Source organism: Varroa jacobsoni, unplaced genomic scaffold (genome assembly GCF_002532875.2).
Source record: "Varroa jacobsoni isolate VJ856 unplaced genomic scaffold, vjacob_1.0 scaffold_1306, whole genome shotgun sequence".
Lineage (NCBI taxonomy): Eukaryota > Metazoa > Arthropoda > Arachnida > Mesostigmata > Varroidae > Varroa > Varroa jacobsoni.
In genome coordinates, this window is record NW_019214208.1 from 264,410 (window position 1) to 283,469 (window position 19,060).

At 41.1% G+C, this 19,060-nt stretch overlaps 2 protein-coding genes across 8 annotated transcripts in view; one reads left to right on the plus strand and one right to left on the minus strand.

The window, feature by feature from the left end:
- Positions 1 to 2,603, minus strand: part of LOC111268666 (uncharacterized) — a 7,370-nt gene extending 4,767 nt beyond the window's left edge. For 2 of the 4 annotated variants that reach the window (XM_022847803.2, XM_022847806.2), the window contains exon 1: positions 668 to 916. The gene's annotated coding sequence lies outside the window, so the exon portion shown is untranslated. Of the gene's footprint in view, positions 1 to 667; positions 974 to 2,439 lie in introns of those variants that run through there. The other 2 variants (XM_022847804.2, XM_022847805.2) reach the window with 2 other exon arrangements.
- Positions 2,604 to 2,772: 169 nt separating this feature from the next.
- Positions 2,773 to 18,762, plus strand: LOC111268664 (homer protein homolog 1). Of its 4 annotated transcripts, none has more exons than XM_022847797.2 (8): positions 2,773 to 4,616; positions 8,131 to 8,933; positions 10,794 to 10,950; positions 13,166 to 13,297; positions 13,505 to 13,812; positions 14,099 to 14,229; positions 14,947 to 15,149; positions 15,509 to 18,762. In XM_022847797.2, exons 2-8 carry the CDS (start codon positions 8,467 to 8,469, stop codon positions 15,749 to 15,751), a joined length of 1,641 nt encoding a protein of 546 aa, XP_022703532.1. In that variant the 5' UTR covers positions 2,773 to 4,616; positions 8,131 to 8,466; the 3' UTR covers positions 15,752 to 18,762. The 4 variants fall into 4 exon arrangements, with proteins under 4 accessions (XP_022703532.1, XP_022703534.1, XP_022703535.1 ...); XM_022847799.2 differs by having other exon boundaries at positions 8,436 to 8,933; XM_022847800.2 differs by lacking the exon at positions 8,131 to 8,933.
- Positions 18,763 to 19,060: the final 298 nt, after the last annotated feature.

A 19,060-nucleotide genomic window follows, 5' to 3' on the forward strand; every position in this document is an offset into this window, starting at 1 on the left:
TAGGTAATAGTAAAGAACTCAGTAACGCTTCAGTTTTTATATTTAAAATCAGCTATGCTTATCAAATATAAATCGCACTATCAATAATTTGTTTTAACAACGAACTAAAAGCATAAGCGTAACGCTGTATAATATAGATACCTAATAAATGCCTTCGGTATTTTTTTATTTAATTTACATCTCTAATTTCTAACAAATTCAAATGATTATTTTACCATGGGACAGACAGACACTCAAAGTATTATTTAATTATTAGTGATTACTGGTCATTTGACTCCCAATAAAACTGTAGCATCTAGTTTCTTAATCGAAGATGGATTTAAAATGTGACATTTTGGTAGTTCCTGTGGCTTGTTCTTCGATTCAGTTCAACGCCTCCAGGTTAATTCTCTTTAGAAGTATTGTAGCTCTGTGCTATTTCGCTCAGTACTATGTAACAGTTAACTAAAGGGAACAACTATTATCAAATCGTTGTTCCTGTCTGCGCATATCGTATCTGTATTGTTCATAGCGAAGACCAAGGACGTAGTTTGTAGAATACTGATTTACCTAGACTCAGCACCTTATTAGCTAGTAATGTTTAAGATAACATTTCACAAGCTGCTTCTTTGCGTATTTGTAACTAACAAAACCAAGTTCTATTCAAGGAACAACACCATGATCTCACTTCTAGGCAGAACCATCAAATCCCGTCGAGCATTCTATTTCCTTTCAGGTCCAACCTAAAACTAGGTTGTTTTGTCTTCTAGTTTACGTAGATACACACCACATACGCATATTGTACATTCAAATATTTACACTAAGTTTCGAATATAACAACTGTCGGTTTACCCGCGCGTCATCGCGCTCGTTCACAGCCGTCGCCGTCACTCAGTTTACAATTGGCGCGTATTCGCTCAATGAACCGAGTTTCGCTAGTCGTCAGGTATTACTTAGGGCCCGATGGCGTGTCCCCTTCTCTCTTATTCTCTCTCCCCCCGTTGCCAAGCGGTCGTGGAAAGGGCCGTTTCCAGCATCGGCCAAACAGCTGCGAAAGGGCTGCCGCCACTTCGTAAGCATGGTCCCAGCCGTACAGAGTAGAGACTCTTCGTGGATGTCCTGGTTACAGATGCCCGTGTACCTGTCTATGAGTGTCTGGTCGTGTGCATGGGTTTACATGTTTGTGCGTGTGTACGTCTGTGTGTATCCGTATATTAAGAAAAAATAAACAAGGTTACGTTTCTTCTCCTGCGTGATCGCCGATACCTTTGTTCATCGCTGTCAAATACTGCATGGTACAATCTTATTCAATGTTGCGCTGCACTGCTATATGCTCTGAACGTTTTCCGTGTACAACAGAGTAACAAAATCATTTACGGCATTCGGCCCTTGCATATTCCTGGATTATTCTCAAGTCACCAGGACGACCTAAAACCGCGTAGCCGCCTAAAGGGGTGCCACAATCCAACTACCCAAGCTCTGGCTGCTTTTGCTGCAGCTATCCTTATTGCTGCAGGCAGAGAATACTTTCGAAAAAGAAGGATGACACTGAAAGAACATTGACCGTCGTGCTCAATACGATAACGTCTTTTCAACGGTCTTCAACGGTCTGTGGTCTTTAAACCTCCGCGTCATCTTGAGCGCTCCAGGCACACGTGCGACATTTATGGTAGCAGCGCTTCGTCGCGCGACGATATTTCTTTATTGATGCAGCCACCGATGCTGTTGCCTTTGTAGCATTTGTGAGTGATGCCGAGAAATTAAGGCACCTCTACAGAAGTACAGAGGCTTCGCGCTATCGATGTTAATTGACTAGTTCATGCGCTAGTTGATGTATGCCACGCTGTTGGCCGGAAGAAGCTCGACATACTTAAAAAGTAGTATCGAATGGTGCGATCACGGTGCATTGCAATGGCTGCATGTAATCAGTGTAAAAGTGTGTACATATAGAAGTTGTATGTCGTGCCTCAGATTTTTGCTTCGGTCCAACTGGGCGGCCAGTTTGAGGCAATTAGGATGATGCATATGTTATGATAAGCAAAAACGTAGGATCACTGCTGCGGACCGTAGTAAGGACACATGAATGTTGCACAGGTTGTATGAATAAAGAAAGTTGACAGTTATATGCCAGAATATACTAGCGAAAGTCATCAGCTATTATTACAAACTTGTTCGACTGCTGTCGAGCGTACGAAACATATCCAGCGTCATCGAGTAGCGTTCGTAGTCAATGACTGGTGTTCAAGTATGCACTTCAATCTTGTCGCACTTAATTACGTACTATCCACTTATACATCGTCTTCTAATTATGGGGATGCGTCAAGGCTACAATTGCGTTTTTGCCTCCTGCACTGCAATTTGGCTATTTGTTGCCTCTGTTACGGCGGTTCCTACCAGAAGCAACGGCGACCCGCAAACAGCAGCGGGTAGAAACAATACAATTAAACCATTGCAACTAACCTAGGCTAAATTGGCCGCTCGTGTTTTCCTGTTGCTAGAATCAAGCTCTGACGAAGGCGACATGAATAAGTCATCAAAGTAAAACTGGTTACGTAGCTTTGCGAAAGCAAAAGAATATAAAAAAGCACCAAAATAGTTCCTTTTCCGCTGTGTCCTGGTGCGCACGCTCTATTTGGAGCGTGATAGCGCTTGCTGCTGTGGAACCAATGAGAGTTGTTGTTATTGTTATGATTGATGTTGTCGTTGTCACCGTACGTACTAACAACGATTGACATCTAGAATTGCTGAGCACGCCACTAATTATATTTCATTTGAAAAATCCGTGGCTGCTGCAGTGGGACATACAGTTGTGTCTAAAGTGTAGTGGTATCGGATGCGATTTCCGTTGATATATGGCGCTTGGTACATGCGCAGGATTGATGACTGTTCGAGAAATTCAGCAATCTCTTTGGCTGTTCCCAGACTGACCGTCAAAGTCGTAATGAGCTATACCAACAAGAGCAGAAATACTGGAAGAAAGATTAATACGAGTTAGAAAAAAGATCAGCATCCAAACCAACCATCGACCAAATAGACAAGCTAGATGAAATAACTAAACCAACGAAGATCAACCAGACAGCACTTCTTCGTGACCAGCTGTTGTCCAATCGATGTTTATAAATAGTAAGAGCCCCGGCCACCTCGAATATCTCATCTAGAAACAAATCTTTCGAATCTATTCGGATACATATACAGGGAGGCGCACCCTTTACGACTAAAAATGACGATGTGCTTCTGCTACATCCCTAGAAGAAGAAGAAGACAGCAAACATTTGTGAACACCCAGCGCTTGATCACCATAGAGGAGCAGTAATAAAGGCCTGAGCCACAGTAGATAAACAAGGGGCATCGCCACACCTAGCAGCGGAAGCACCAACGCGAGTTTAATAATAAGGTGAAGTAGCGCAGGTCGAGCATAGAGGCGCGAGCTCCAGAGGGAGAGGACGAGACAGAAGAAAATATGAGGTTAGGGGCGAGGGAAACGAAGGACCTTTACGATTCAGTTAATAGAAAGGCCCATCAAGAAAACAAACAAAGGGAACAAGGAGAAAACTCAGGCACCGATGCCTTGTTCTATTTCCTCGGTACTGTTGTTGTACTGCGATAGCGGCGATAACTGCTTTTGTACCTGAATGGGCACACTTTATCCATGCATCGGCTGTTCGTTCGACGAAATAGTGAGAACGGGGCGGCGTTAAAGGTGACGCCAGCGATCGAGGTGGTAGTGTACAAAACGCCTTTGCTTGAGAAGAGCACATATAGCTGGGCACAGTCGTAGCTGTTGTCACAATACAAAATAGATACCAAGAGAAAGAACAAGACAGAAAGGCGCTAAACGGAAAATCTCTGCCATAAAGGGCATAGGGAAAGGAGTGCAACAGTCTTAAACGGATATCGTCTTCTTATTAGTGTCGGCGTCAACCTCATCCCGTTGACAAATCGAACCAAAGAAACTGCAGAAACGCTACATTATAGTATTTTATACAGATTAGAAAAAGGCAAAAATACAAGAAAGGCACACTCCTCATTCAAAAATATAAGTTAACCTAAGAAAGGGATGGACTAATAAAGTATTAATAGAAGAAACGCTTTTTCGCTCTCTCCTAGAAATAAGCTTCATTGTCTCTCGGGAGCACATCACGTCCTCCGATAGGCTTTTCTTCCTTCTGTGCGTTAATGACTCTACAGATTCATCCAGGCCGTAGAACCAGCGTCATGGTCATATTCGACCGTGGTCTCTTGCCGTCATTCCAATGACGTCTCAGCTATTACCACTTCCACCGCTGCAGCTGTTATCCATTGAAGCTATCTCTGGAGCACTTGCGCCCATACACACCTAAGCACAGCTCCCATACACTAACCTCGATGCCCTCATCGCTTACTGCACGAGTACCGTTGATGGGGTAGTCATAGGCAGCGGCCGCTTACGCAAAGGATAGTGGTTACATATGTATATATAATAACAAACAAAGAAGAGAGAGAGAGAGAGAGAGAGAGAGAGAGAGGATTAGAAGAAAAGTAGTAACACAGAAGAAGCTGAATTGTGGTCAGTGAAAAACCTATAAATGAAGAGAAATTTAGACGAGAAAACAAGGCAAAAACGAACCCAATATGACTGCTCAAAGTGCCAGCATCGGGTAAGTGATGTTAAGCAAAACAAAAAAAAACAAATTTTTTAATCAGGGTTAAGGTAATCTCAGGTTTTTCATTTTTTAGGTAACAAAATATCTGCTTATTCATCAGTGTAACGTTGAGGCGGCCGTGAGATGGTCAATAAAACAGGGCGCGCGTATTTTCGAGAGCGATCAAACGCATTGGAAACGTTAACGACTGCGCATTTACTTCAGAGCTTGGCTATTTTTACCAACGACTAATAAAGTCTAAACAACTATTATACAATGAGATATCCACGATCTAAATTCTAACATGATAAACGAATGCATTACTTAGTTTAAGGTCCGGTACTGCCTCAACTAAGCATTGATTTAGACAGTTGACTCCTTCCAGCATGAGACAAAGTATGTTCACCTACCTGTTGGACCTAACCTAACCTAACCTTCTTGCAATTTAGAAAATCTGAGAAGTCATTTTATAGATTGCTTGGCCCACCTGAACACATTTTCGCCAATGATTCATAGTCAGTTTGGAAACCACACGTATGCCTAAGTTTAAGCCACGCATTTTATTGAAGAAATCTTGGGGATCTTAAAGATCTCGGATACTTTTTTGGAGTTCTAATAACATTTTCATATATAATAATTTTAGCAGTTTGTTAATAACAACTAGTTACGACTCACACAACTAACTTGGGTCAAAGATGCTCGTTTTCTTTACAGTGGCATCACGTTGTTAAGAGATCTTTTTAGCGTAAGGTACCTGAGTAATAAGTGTTTACAAAACCGACAAGACGCATTACTTTAAGGAGAACGTTTTAATTCATTCATAGCTGTGTTGAAAAGACTTCCAAGCAAAGTACGTGATTGCATTGCCTTGCATGTGCGCATGAGGAACTTGGGTAATGAAATTTTACTGAGTGCAATGAAAAAATGATTAATTAGATATTAATTATTTAATTAGTGATAATACCACTGCAACTTTTTTAGTAACAAATATATCATCCACTCATTAACCAATAGTTTTTATTAACCAGGTCAATTATACAATCACCTCGAATTTACAATATTTAAAGAGCTGCTCAAAGCTTTCGAGGTCTGTAAAACACTTCAGTTCACTGAAGCAATAGTAACATTGCAAAAATGCAGATTTTTCAATTTGTAAGACAATTTCAAAACGCTACGCGAAACGTAAGTGCCCCAACGGAAACTTACTTTTATTATCAAGATTTCTTTAATTATCAACTCACTTCGCAAAAACAAGTTTTAAAATTAAAAAAAAATGTTTACGCACTTGTATTTGCTGGCCAGTAGAAGTAAACTTTAAAATTTATTTATATGTAAGCTTTTTTAAGGAACTGAGTTTTTTCATTGATTTTAGTTTTTGATCCATGATACAACAAAAATATTACATTCTGTGGTAATGCCAGAACTAACTCGCCAGTATAAGGTGCTAAATTAGATATCTCTAGGTAGTCCGTTTCTCAACTGTGTCAATTTATTTTACAAGCACGACCTTCTTATTTCGTGATATTTGCTTCGTAAATCTGGCGTATTAAAACGTACGTAATAATTAATGTTGGCAAAGGGTTGAAGCTGAATATTTCCACTCGGATAGTCGTTATTGACTTCAAAATTATTCAATTTCTCACAACAGCGCTTGCCAAGCAAATATCAGCTTTACAGTTATTAAAAGAAAACACTAATCAACTACGCTCTGGATAGTAGCAAATAAAACAGCATATTTTTGTTTTTTTTTGGACTATCATGTTAAGTTTAATCCGATAGGATTTCCTTTACATGTTGCGCTCACGGAGAAACAGATTCCCTTGAACTTTTTCTTCATCCTCATGCTGTTAAATACTTAATCATGGCTGACTGAACAGTTATTGTAAACATACTTTTATTTAATATGTCAACAATTCAAACCCCTGAGTGTGCGTCCATACAAAATCATCTGCAAGTCTTGTTTAAACATGTCCCAGTCTTCACAACCTACAGTATCTCGCACGTGCGTCCAACCCTTCAGTGATTTTACCTTTGCTCATAGCATTTACTAACTTTCGAAGAACGCGTACGCATTTATTGTTGCAAAATTTCAACCTCTACAGAAACTAGGTCCATCAAAGGGCAGGTGAGAAAAAGGTTGAAAGATAAAAAAGGTACAAATTAGCCCTATAACAATACACTATTGCTGCTCGTGATCTTTACGTGGCCCAGGAAAAGGCTCGGTTGGATGCTTTCATTGGCGGCTACATTGGCTGACAGTTGTCCCGGCAGGGGCATAAATTCCCGTTGGCTTATGTTTTTCGCCAATTCAACCCGCTTCGACCCACCGTACATTGCTGGCTATGAACAGCTGTGTTCGGTAGCCTTCCTCTTTCATTTGCTCTCCGTGGAAAGGGTTTTGGGAAGAGAAGTTCATCATATGTGTGGAACAGAGATTATGCTTCTGCCTAGGATACTCTGCCCTCAGTTCTCCGCGCCCTGTCGGGGCAACCCACTGGAACTCACTATAGTTCTCATATAGAAAAAAGGCCGTTGGTCATCGGCTGCCGACTTTCTCGACGACTAGGCGCAGCCAAGAGAGGCGTCCACTGCGCAGAGGGGCACAGCAAACCGAACGCAAACTATCCGAACAATTCCATTCACAGCGGATACACGTGAGCCGCGGAGGATTGAGGGAGGGCATCGACAACGGCAAAGGGCCCGGGAGAGGGTGGCCTTCGGAAGGTGGCGGCATCCTAGTCCTGGTTCTCCTGCTGCCTGCTACTAGTGGCTCTAGGCGCGATGGGTGCCGAGACCGACAGACAGGAAAGATATCGGAGCAGCAAGAGAGCGGGGCAAGGTCAGAAGGAGACCCAGGCGGTCTGAAGGCGCGAGGCGGAGGATTTCGGCGGTGGACGACCAGCGGATAGACGAGGACTGAAGCCAGAGCCAGCCAAGTTACCATCACCCAGGTTATACAAGACGACAGTTGAATGGCCGCCGAGACCCGTACGTCAGCTGGTGAACACACCCGTGTGGCTGGGTCGTTGTTTTGTGGGGCCATTGATGGCGTAGCTGTAAACCGAGGAGACTAGGTACAGAACACGCACCAACCCTGAAGTCAATAGTGGGGGCCGTGGTAGTCCGTTGAAGTAAGTTGAATTCCGTGTTGGTCTATTTTCGATTTTCGTATTTCGTGGAAAGTACACGCGGGCTTCGAGCCGCGCATTAGAGTTGATTAACCGTAGGGCCAAGCAACGGTCTTTATGTTCGAGTTGGCCGACGGATGGCCAGCATTCAAACTCCGACCTCGGTTCACAATTAGCTGCTTACCTCGTTTTCAACGCCACTAACCGACAGCACGAGCCAGTACCTGTTGAAAAAGCAGGCCTATGGAGCTTTGTGGGAATTTCGTGGTTTTCTGTCTATTGAATCTCAGTAATAAATGTGTGTGAATTCTCACAAGAAGTGCGTGTTCCTATGCATGAGTACAATTCAAACACAGGATAGTGAAAAGCGAGATACTCACCAATTTTCCTCCATTACACAGAGCAGCTGGTCGATGTTTGAAGGCTTTGTATTTGGAAGCTAAACACAACGTGAGTTTGTTACCTGGAGAAGAAATCGTCGGCAAGGAAAGTTCATCTCGCATTCACACACGGCGCATGGTGAACTGTAGTTTTTTGCACTCTTTGACCAACCAGTGAGCCAGCATTCGGATGCTCCAAATACAGTTTTGTACTCGATTTGAAGAACGGACGTGTTTGCATGTGTGTGAAAATATTATACTAAGCATTAACTGATTGCTACAATCCCCATCGGTGCCATTCTTCGTCCTCACGCATTCAACGCTAGTTAACGCGCTCATCTAAGGTGTCACACAACGATGTCCAGTGGAGGTGTCAAAGGACCCGTAGGTCCAGTACTGCCCTGCGGAGGTCTGAAACGAGGCAGCAGCCGATCATGTAGCCGAATCAATACATCGATGGTGAGCGACGATGTTCATGGTACCTTAAAACGGGCAATTCAAGCGAAAAGCCGGCGTTACCACGAGTGTCCTGACACCGTCGGTGATGAGGTCCGGGTCGGGTCCGGAATGGGTATGGGCCATCGGACGCAATCGTATCGCACGCTTTCTGCCTCATCATCACGAAAGGGCCAGTCCGCTGGCCACGGAGTCCCCTCGTTGCCGTCGAGCAGAGCCGAGGCGTACAATTTGCTTAACGCTCTTGAACAGGAACTTAAGGCAATCCAGTCAGGTCACGGCCTACCTCAGCAGCATGAGCTTCTCTACCAATTGGCTAGCGTTTGTGGGACCTTCGCAAAAAACAGCAGCGGTGGAAACAAAAAACGGTGAGCATAAGATCGACGACATCAATGACTACAAACGTCTACGTGGATCATTTTTTTAGGCCAAAGCTTAGATGAACTGTTCACAGTTTATCGAACTGTACAAACAAGAAACGTAGCTATATTTTGTAATAAGTTTCTGCGGGCAAACCACCGATTGCAATGAACAGGGCTTAAGAATAAATCACCGAGTAGACCTCTAAACTAATGTAACTAAGAACAGCGCGTTCCACTGATCTTGCTGGGTCTCTTGAAAATTGTCCTATGGTGTAGTGCTATAGCTAGCAGAAGCCGGCGACTTGATAATCGATATTTGGCTTTTTCTGTGAGGCGAACAGATAGGTAGCGGACAACCCTCATCAATAAAGACAATTTTAACGGACCGCGATTTACAAAGCAAACAAAGGGGCCGCGGCAATTAGGTCAAATACAGTTGACGCACCCGTTCCCATAAGCTACAGCTTATCCACTATTAGGTGGAAATAACTAATTTTAGTAGTTTGTGTGGCGTTGTAAGTTAAGCGTGAGATGCGTATAACTTAATGTGCTTAATTAGCTAATTCATATTTCTTTAGTGAGCTTTTACATGTCTTTATTTCATTACTTCTGTTGTACTCTAGTGAGTTATAGGTTTACTCGAAACATTTCTAAATAGTTGATGATATAGCATTTTTGTGATTTGACCAAATTAGATGCTGAAGTACACTAGGGGCAGTCCTAATTATTTTCTCGTTAACCAAGGATTGCCTACCGAATCGAGCACAAGCATTTGCCCTGCTTCTTACAGGGCCTTTTAAAATGAAGAGAAGATTTTAGTTTGTTTCTACACCTAACCTTTTTTTAGTTTTATTCATAGACTGCATAAAAGCGTATTGCTTGAAAAGTAAGCCTAGGTAGCCTTGACCTAACGCATGACGGGTTTTGTGGGCCTGCAACCGTGCCACAACAATTCTATATATCGAGCTACCAAGCCTATCATAGCTATATTGCCGATCATGCCTATATTGCGAATGCTCTTGCTATGTTTATGGTGCTTTTTTGTCTCATTTTTTTATCGCACATCATTCCACCGTTGAACGATGGCTTTCCTAGCATATTTGCCATTATGCGCAAATAGGGCAAAGCAGCACTTCGAGCATTGTAAAAGCAATTTTTGACACACAGCAACTCTCTCTCTCTCTACATATATATATATATATAACTATATATATATATATATATAGTGAAAAATCACAAATCGTTTAAGATATACAGACGTACGGACTATTATAGGGACCATTTTGTCTATGGGGAAATTCGGTTTCGTCGTCTATGTAAATTTTTAGATGTAATTGTATATTTTTTTGACTGGCAGAAGAGCTAATAGGTTTTACGCATTATTTAATCATTATCAAACGACCGCAGTTCATCCGTCATGGATCTGCTATCTTGGAGCCGTGATTTTTTCGTCTTAATCTCCCCGTACGGAATCCACTACAGTGCTTAATATAAAACACTTATTGTTTAGTTGAAAAAGCTCTCTTATAATTAGTCTATAGGAAGCAGGGCGTGGAAATCAAATAAATAAATATTAATTACTATATTTAGAAATGCCACTAAATTCTGGTGTAGGATTTTACACACTAGTAGACATAAGTACACGTTTATGACTACAGTCATTCTGATCATTTTTCTTGTACACACAGCATCGCTCATCACCATTTTTAGGGTCACTTAGGGAGGAGTGTTGTTAAACAAAATTATTACCGTGTCTTCGTGTGGTTTTCATATTGTTTTGTTCCACATAAAGTTTTCGCAACGCGTACATTGTTATGTTTATAATATAAAAACCTCTTCCCTTGTTTACTTTGTTTCGATGTGTAGTGAACAGCCCATGTTTTCGACGAAGGCGCATGTGTTTCATATTGACCCAAAAACAAAGAGGTCCTGGATACCTGCTTCCAGCCATGCCGTTGCGGTCTCGTTTTTCTACGATCAGACCAGAAATTTATATCGGATCATTTCTGTTGAGGGCAGCAAGGTGAGCAGTTTATATATACGATTATTTTTCATAAAATTGATCTGTTTACGGAAATAGCTACCTTGAGCATATATGAGATAAAAATGCTTTTTTTTACATCTCTCTTCGATAGCAATGGATTTTTGAAACATTTTACAAAGTACGAAATTGATTTGAAATATATTAATTGTGCATTGGAAGTATGCATAATATTTTTATTGAAATTTATTGAATTCTCAATCCTGTGATGCTAATCCAATCTGAGCAGTCTGATGTACAACTTCAAACGGCTATAGTGAGTCCGAGTAGTAGCTCGACTCCTTGCTTATAAGCTTCTGTTTTTTTTTATAAAGCTAAAACTGACTTAGATTATCAAAATAAACGATATAAAAAAGCAAAAATAAGTGTCAAATATTAATAGCTTTCATAATTAGTATGGCATTAAATTTGTACTCATCGGTTCTGCAGTGCATAAGTGTACCTCGATATTTAAGGTTTATTTTCTCGCAGCTAATTAAAAATATAAAGGCCATAAACGCGAACACCATTCGACGTATTAACACGCTGAACTATGTCAAAGAGTATTCTTTAATTCCACCTATATCCTGTACTTACTATAATCAAACATGTCTGTCAAGGGAAGAATAGCAAAAAACCAGGTCCCTTGCCGCGTCTCGACAAAACCATCATATCGAACCTTCTTCCACGGCGTTCAGCATATAGATACAGTCCCCATTATTTAAGTCCCGTAACAATGCTCTTTTTAGATTTAATTTTTTTAAACTACGAGTGCCGTATGTAATTTTCTAATATTACATAAGGTAGTTGTGGCTACCGTCACAGTATAATCTAGTTAATATTCGTAGCTTCATAGTTTTTGTGCATTTCTGATAAAAACAAAAATTCACTCGTCTACTTTTTTTCTCGAAAGCTACTTATCAGATAATAGATCCTAGCCAAACCTCGCTAACTAAGGGCCAACCAAACCCCTCGTCTAGTTCTTTCACGTCAGGAAGTAGACCGCGTGAGAGCAGAAATTATTAAACTCAAATCTTCCATATTCTCTTCTATGGCCGCGTGAGCCCAGCGCTTTTTCTATTTTTGTGTCCCCTTTTTCACTGTTGTATCCAAATGGACAGAAATATATTTATTAGCCCTTACGCGATTTATACGCTGATAAAATTCTCTCCCGTCGTTACGGGCTGATGATTGGCTGTGGCGTTCTGTGGTCCAGCAGCAGACAACGTCAACTTTACGTGGGATGTGAGACAAGCGAAACCCAAATGAAGCGTTTATCGCGTAAGCCACAAACCAAAAACCGATTTAGAAAGGTTGCCAGTGGCTTTGGTAGTGCGACCCATCAGACGTTGAATCCCATTTTTTCCATCTAACCAATTCGTCTAACGTTTAAAAAGCGCCGGCAGCATTTTGTTAAGAGTCATTTAAACTGTCCTAGATGTCGATGATAGATACATTTTGTTAAGATACTCTAGGGATAGTGATCGGAGGGACGTTGCTCTTCGAACTGCTATCCGCTAAAAGGATATCTGCCGACTGGCTGAGCGCCTAAAAAGGATAGGGGAACGTCGCAGCCGGACTAGCGAACCGTTAGGACCCGGTTTCTAATTTCATGAAATAGCGTGCGCATCATGTAAGGGTCTACAGGACAACCGCGATAACAAGTTCTTCAACTCCAAGTGCTGGACAGCTTCCTGCACTGGTTGAGCCGCCAATGTTAGTTGTAAGAATAGTTATTGCATGCGATGTTTGCTGCACAGGGAATTTGTTGGGAAGTTGTTATTGAGCATAGGTTGATATTGATAAGGATCCAGCCGACGGACTTGATAGAGGACTGGAAATGCAAGTTTATATACGAGCGTATCTATAATAGATGAGTTCGCTTGACACTAGCATGACGTTTCGTTTTCCAGGGCTACGATTAGGCTGAACCGTAAATTACGCTCATTGATATAACAGTCTGCATAGGGTCGAGCTTAATAGCAACTGCTATAGTCATATAAACAGAACTTCTATGGTTTTTTGATTTAGTCTTTTAAACTGGGTTTACCATGCCTTATTAGTTTACCATTGACCAATAATTGGACCCACCTTAGGGCATCCTCAGTTACGTCCCGCCAAAAACAAATATACATTATTATTTTGGTTCATAATAACAAGGAAACACTTAGCTCTAATCTGTCCTCCTTATTTTGCAACCTCTCTTCCTCCTGCGCAGGCAGTGATCAACTCCACAATCTCACCATCAATGACATTTACGAAGACCTCTCAGAAATTTGGTCAATGGTCCGATGTTCGCGCGAACACCGTTTATGGACTAGGTTTCCAAACTGAACCAGATCTTAATCAGGTTAGTTGCCTACAGTCGATCTATTTGTTGTTTCCGCTTGCAAGGCCAATAAGCTACCCAACCATGATGATGATGAAATTGGCTGAAAAATATTTTTTTAAAATATGCGCATGGTTAACTATGAACCACCGATCAAAGACCAACTCCAGTCAATACACGTCGTGTATCTAAACTCTAAACTGTAAGAACTAAATGGTGCGCGCACAGTTCATCGAGAAGTTCCAGGAGGTGAAGGAGAAAACCCGTCTCCAACAGAGTGGGAGCACCGGAGCGAAACATGGTTCGGCTAACGCCAGTAATGGGGCAGCCGTTACCGTGTCGTCGGGCTCCGGCGCGTCGTCTGCCGACACCGAGCAACAACTCCAGCCGTTTTGCGGGTCCGCTGTCGAGGACAGCCCGAAACACCGGAGCGTTGCGGGTTCGAGAGGCTCTGCCACCAACCAACTTCCTCAGTCCACAACAGAGGCACAACTTCGATACGAAAACGATAGGCTCAAGCTCGCCCTGGCACAGAGGTGGGTCTGACTGAGTACGCTGGTTTTTCTTAATGAGACAAAGGCGCGCCTATGTGTGGCAGGCGCCCAATATTCAGACTGCCTAAGAAAGTGAATTAGCAAAGTGAACTTTGCTCCTTATGTAGGCGATGCCGTACGCGTATTCCGTCAGTGAAATGCTATATAACTTGTGTGACTAAAGAATTTTTTTGCTTTTGCAGTGTAGGAATAGTGCCCTAGACACTAATTCTATTACTAATGACATTACGAGCTAGTAATTTACTTTTCGTTTCGTTGTCGTATGTAGTTCTGCAAACGCGAAAAAATGGGAAGTAGAGCTACAGACGCTCAAAAATAATAATGCACGCCTTACCGGAGCTCTCCATGAAAGCACTGCTAATGTTGAAGAGTGGAAACGTCAACTGAATGCACTCAAAGGTACATTAGTACTGTTATGATAAATAGATAAACATTAGTTTAAAGTTTAACAGGTGCAGCGTTTTTGTTTCTAAGATATGGTAATACTAGCTGAGACTAACCCAGTATGCTGTACATATGTTCTATTTATTACTACGTATATTATTAATATAATATAATAACTATTAGTACGTGTTCGGATGTATTGGCAATTCCTCTTACTAGCGCCGAAGGTCAAAGAAATAATTAAAATTGTGCTTTTTTGCTTTTTACTTAGTATACTTTTGAGGAGTCAACAAATATTAGATGAAAGCGTAACAATGGACTGATCGCCATGTGCCAAAAGCAATTATCCTATTCACAAAAATTTAAATTTAAAAATTAATTAATTTAAAAAGTGGTGGTGGTTGTTCAATCTATACGCCTTGGAACATTGATTTATAAACTTCAAACAGATATATTATATAACAGAAATGTATGCTTAGACTCTTACGTCCGGTGGTTCTGTCTTAATTAGGCTATTTAGTCGGACGGCACGACGTTTTCTTCCACCATGAAATAAACAGAGCGTGTCTATCCACACTCGATTTTGAACCTAAACTCGGATCCCCAATTTTCTGCAGATTACTTGCGACAGACTATGAGCAGTCATTGCAAAATGCTTCATTATTGTTAGCTGGAAGAATCGTCTCGAGTGTTACATGTATCGGTTGTTCCTTTTGTATTTTTCACTTGTAGACGAAAACGCAGGACTTAAATGTCGTGTCCTTGAGGTAGAGGCTTCTCTTGGTAGCCAAGAAGCGCTGACGGAATTAAGTGGCGAACTGGCGCAACTGCGGCAACGAAATGAGATACTCGGAAGTGAATTACGAACGCGCGACGAAGAAATCGAAGCATTAAGATCTGGAGTACCAAGAGGACCTCATGGGGATGCTTTGAAGGTTAGGTTCCACTTTGCTTTATTTTCTAAAATCTTCTTGAAGACGGACAATATAATCCAGTCTAAGTCCAGTAAATTTAGGGAAAGACGTTCCCCTTTTAAACCTTGGCTTTAATTTTTATGATAGCACATGCTCCACAATGACGGACAAGCAAAATAAATTTTACAAGCGAAGAGAAGTCCTTACAATTTGATGCGAGGTTTCAAAAATCTCTATATAGTTTGATATAAAAACGTCTTTGATAGGAATTGTTTCCCTCACCCCCTAGTCACATGAACGTCCCAATGCAATTTATCACTTAATACATTTCTCGCAAATGACCTCGTTTGTTATAATTCCGTTTCCTTCACTTCAATCAGGCTGTGCTCATTGAAAACGACAGCCTTCGAATGACGGCTACCCGCCTACAGGAACAATTGGACGCGGTTCGGCTGTGTGGGACATCGGGAGTCGGCATCGTGTCATCACGTCAGCCCGCATTGGAGCATCTGAGCGTTCGGCTAGGCGCTCGCGTCACCGAACTTGCCGAACTTCAGGCCGAACTCGCTGCCCTGCTGTTGGCTCCCCCGCCCTCACAAAGTTCCGGTGGGGGACCGTCATGATTCTACGATAAAAATGGGGTACTCGGAGCTTCCGGCGAGGTAGCAGCTCCATTAGAATATGACGTCGGGGATTTACTTCAGGAGCAGTCGAAAGTTGAATTGGCGGCCGATGTAGAGACAACGACTTGTCCGATGCCGTCGGCAATGGCGGAAAGAACGCAATGGACTGCGTCTCCAACCAGCGACAGTGTCTACTACATGGGGCGTGATACGGACAAAACAGATACGCTTCAGGCATTCGTACAAAACAAGCTTCCACCACGTGACACGTCGAGCACGGAGGAATAGCTTTTGATGCATTGCCATTGGCACGAACGGAAGTTCACGTTTTAAACCAAACCAACCCAACCCAACAGATATTTGTCAAATGGTGAAGGAAAGGGACAAAGGAGAGAAAGGACGCGAAATGAGAGAGAGTCACAGAACCTAACCAAGGTGCATAAAAAGGCTAGTATAAAACTAATGATATCATAGCTTTCTGGTTACGATAACGGGGTAACATACGACAAACGTGCTATAACATGTAGCATGCTTCGTATACATATAATACGAAGTCCATACATTTAATAGTATGTTTTGCGTGGATTGAAAAGTTCCTTCCCCCTTCTTGGTGACGCCTGCGCGGAGCTCTGAAGAAACCAAGCGCTCAAGGGCGATCGGTGATGCAATTAATTACGACTAAAGATTGCCGTGCTAAGTTGTACTGTTGGAGGTCGACGTGACGCCAAATTTTTTTGAGTCGCCTCGTCACGCAGTAGGTAAAAGTGGCGGTACGTCGTTGAAAGTGGCCAAAATCATCGATCCTGGAGAGGGTAGATGGTTTCGACGATTACCTTTAGACGAGTTAAAGGGAAACCCAGCCTTACGCCTTTGGCATATCTACAAGGGTGGACTCCTGCGTCTAAATTTGTGTGAAACACGTGATTAATTGATACTTCGTCCAAAACAAGAAAAAAAGTGCTTAGGATCCTTTGGGAGGTAGCATCGGAGTAAACTGAAAATGGCGGCAGTCTCAAAGAAATTTCAACGCTTCGCTTTGGCAAGTCGTTACCAAATCAAATAAGAAAATCGGCCAAATTTACATATATCAAAACAGTAACGTATAAGTAACAACATTGGATGCTAATTGCTGAACGATTGTGCGAGAAATGAGAAAAACCAAAACATATATATATATATATATATATATATAATTACGTGAAAACAGGCATGTATATCAATTGAAGACAAGTGGCCCACTGCGGTGGCTTTAATCCATTACAGTGAATTATAGCCTTGACATAAAGCCACGCTCAGAGAGGAAGAAAGAGAGACACAAGGCAGATAATTAATGATTCAATTATTTATAATGAAAGAAAGATTTATACAACGCAATCGCCCGCTCCAGCTAGCAAATGCTTTAGCATCGAATACAATAGTAAAACTACTATGATGCTAATTATCCAATAATATTATTATCCTTGAGACGATACTAATTGCCAAAAAAGATATCAACTCAATAACTTAATTGAAAGAGCTCGACTGACGTTGTAACTAAGCAAAAACAATATTTTCTAAAATCAATCATTGGATTTAAGTAAATGTTTCGTATAGCTCACTAGGAAAGGGCTAACCATCGTAAAAAAGAAAAACAAAATCGGATTTGTTTCTCTGTTGCTTGGGCCGCGCTCGTGCGAATTTTCCTCCGTACTATCAAATCATATATGACATTATTTATTATCATTAACAAGTCATAATTCATATTGTTCTAACCACTAGTTAGATAAAACATGGTATATCACTATAAACTAATAACTCTGCCGTACGCATATGATGAAAAGATTATAAATAGTATACTTTATACTATATACGTATATATATCACGACCGTGCCAAAACTATATTTAATGACTATTGTAATAATAGTTACTGAAAAATTAATCAAGGGAGTATTAGGACGCAGGGCAACACCCTGTTTTTTTTTCAATATTTTCCTTATGGGTTGGACTATTGCTCTTAGATATTCCAATATTACTCTTACTATTATTTCTTGTGAAATTGTGGTCGCTATATTTAATTATACGTGCTATAAATCGGCTTAGAGAAGTACTATATAGTAGGTAGCAGCGAGTAAGACTGATATGACCTGTAAATTACGATTGGCCTGCTGTCTACATGATCATAGCACCTGTTGTTGATTTTACGTTTTCCATGCTTTTGTTCAAAAACATACGTTCTTATATAATGAGAATCACTAAAAAAACCCAATGTAGAATAAGAAAGGAAGCAGTACACACATACACACATCAATGTTACACTGTAACATTTAATGATTTACAAGTTTTCACTATGTTATGAGTGGCTGGTGTACGTTTGTCAACTTAATAAAGTGTGAGTCATGTCGTGCAAGTAAGTGAATCTACTAAAAGAACAATAGTAATCTAGATCACTATTAATGACTAAATACTATGTAGTTAGTTCACTGGATAATTAGACGAGTAAGAAGGAGCGAAAGAGAGAGGGAAAGAGAAAGAGAAAAGAGAGAGAGAGAGCCCGCGAAATTTTCATTAAGAGAACAATGTCCAAATAGTTCCAATGGAGTAACATGATGCGATATCGATCAGGAACAAGCATCCAAAAAACACATTTTGAAACAAGAGAGATTAATATTTCTACATTCACATATAAACAGATGTTAATAGAATACGTGAGTATTACGCACTTAAAGTTAAAAGAAAAAGGTATCAGATACTAAGCGATACAATGAAACGTATGTGAAGAAGTATAGCAGTTTTGAACTCATTAAAATGCTGGATTGGCAATGACGACGAAATAGGCATAAATATATAATAGAACGTGAAGGCCAACAAAAGGAATTGAGGGTCAATCAAAGGAGCCCAATGGGCGACGCCCAATGAACACGGATATCGATGTAAATATACAAAAGTTACTTGGGATAAAATGAAATAACAAGTTAATAAGAACGACAACTGGCCGATGCTCATCAATAAACGGTATAGTTTTCTAGCTCGCTTTTATGTGTATTCAGTAGGAAGTATATAACCAGCGGCTAGGAAATAATGTGTATATGAATGTGACCGCCTAGAAAAGATTATCACGCTCGTTGTCGCTGTTGTCTTTATTTTACACTTTTGCCAGGTATATATGCCACTTAAATATAGATTGATATAGTACTAGTTAAAAGTAAATCAGACTTGAGAAATACTAGCGGAATAAATCGTGAAGGAGATAGAGGCTTGATAACGAGTTGACTGTGCTGAAATACCGACAAGCACAATAGATGTGATCTGACCAGTTTCTCAGATGTATC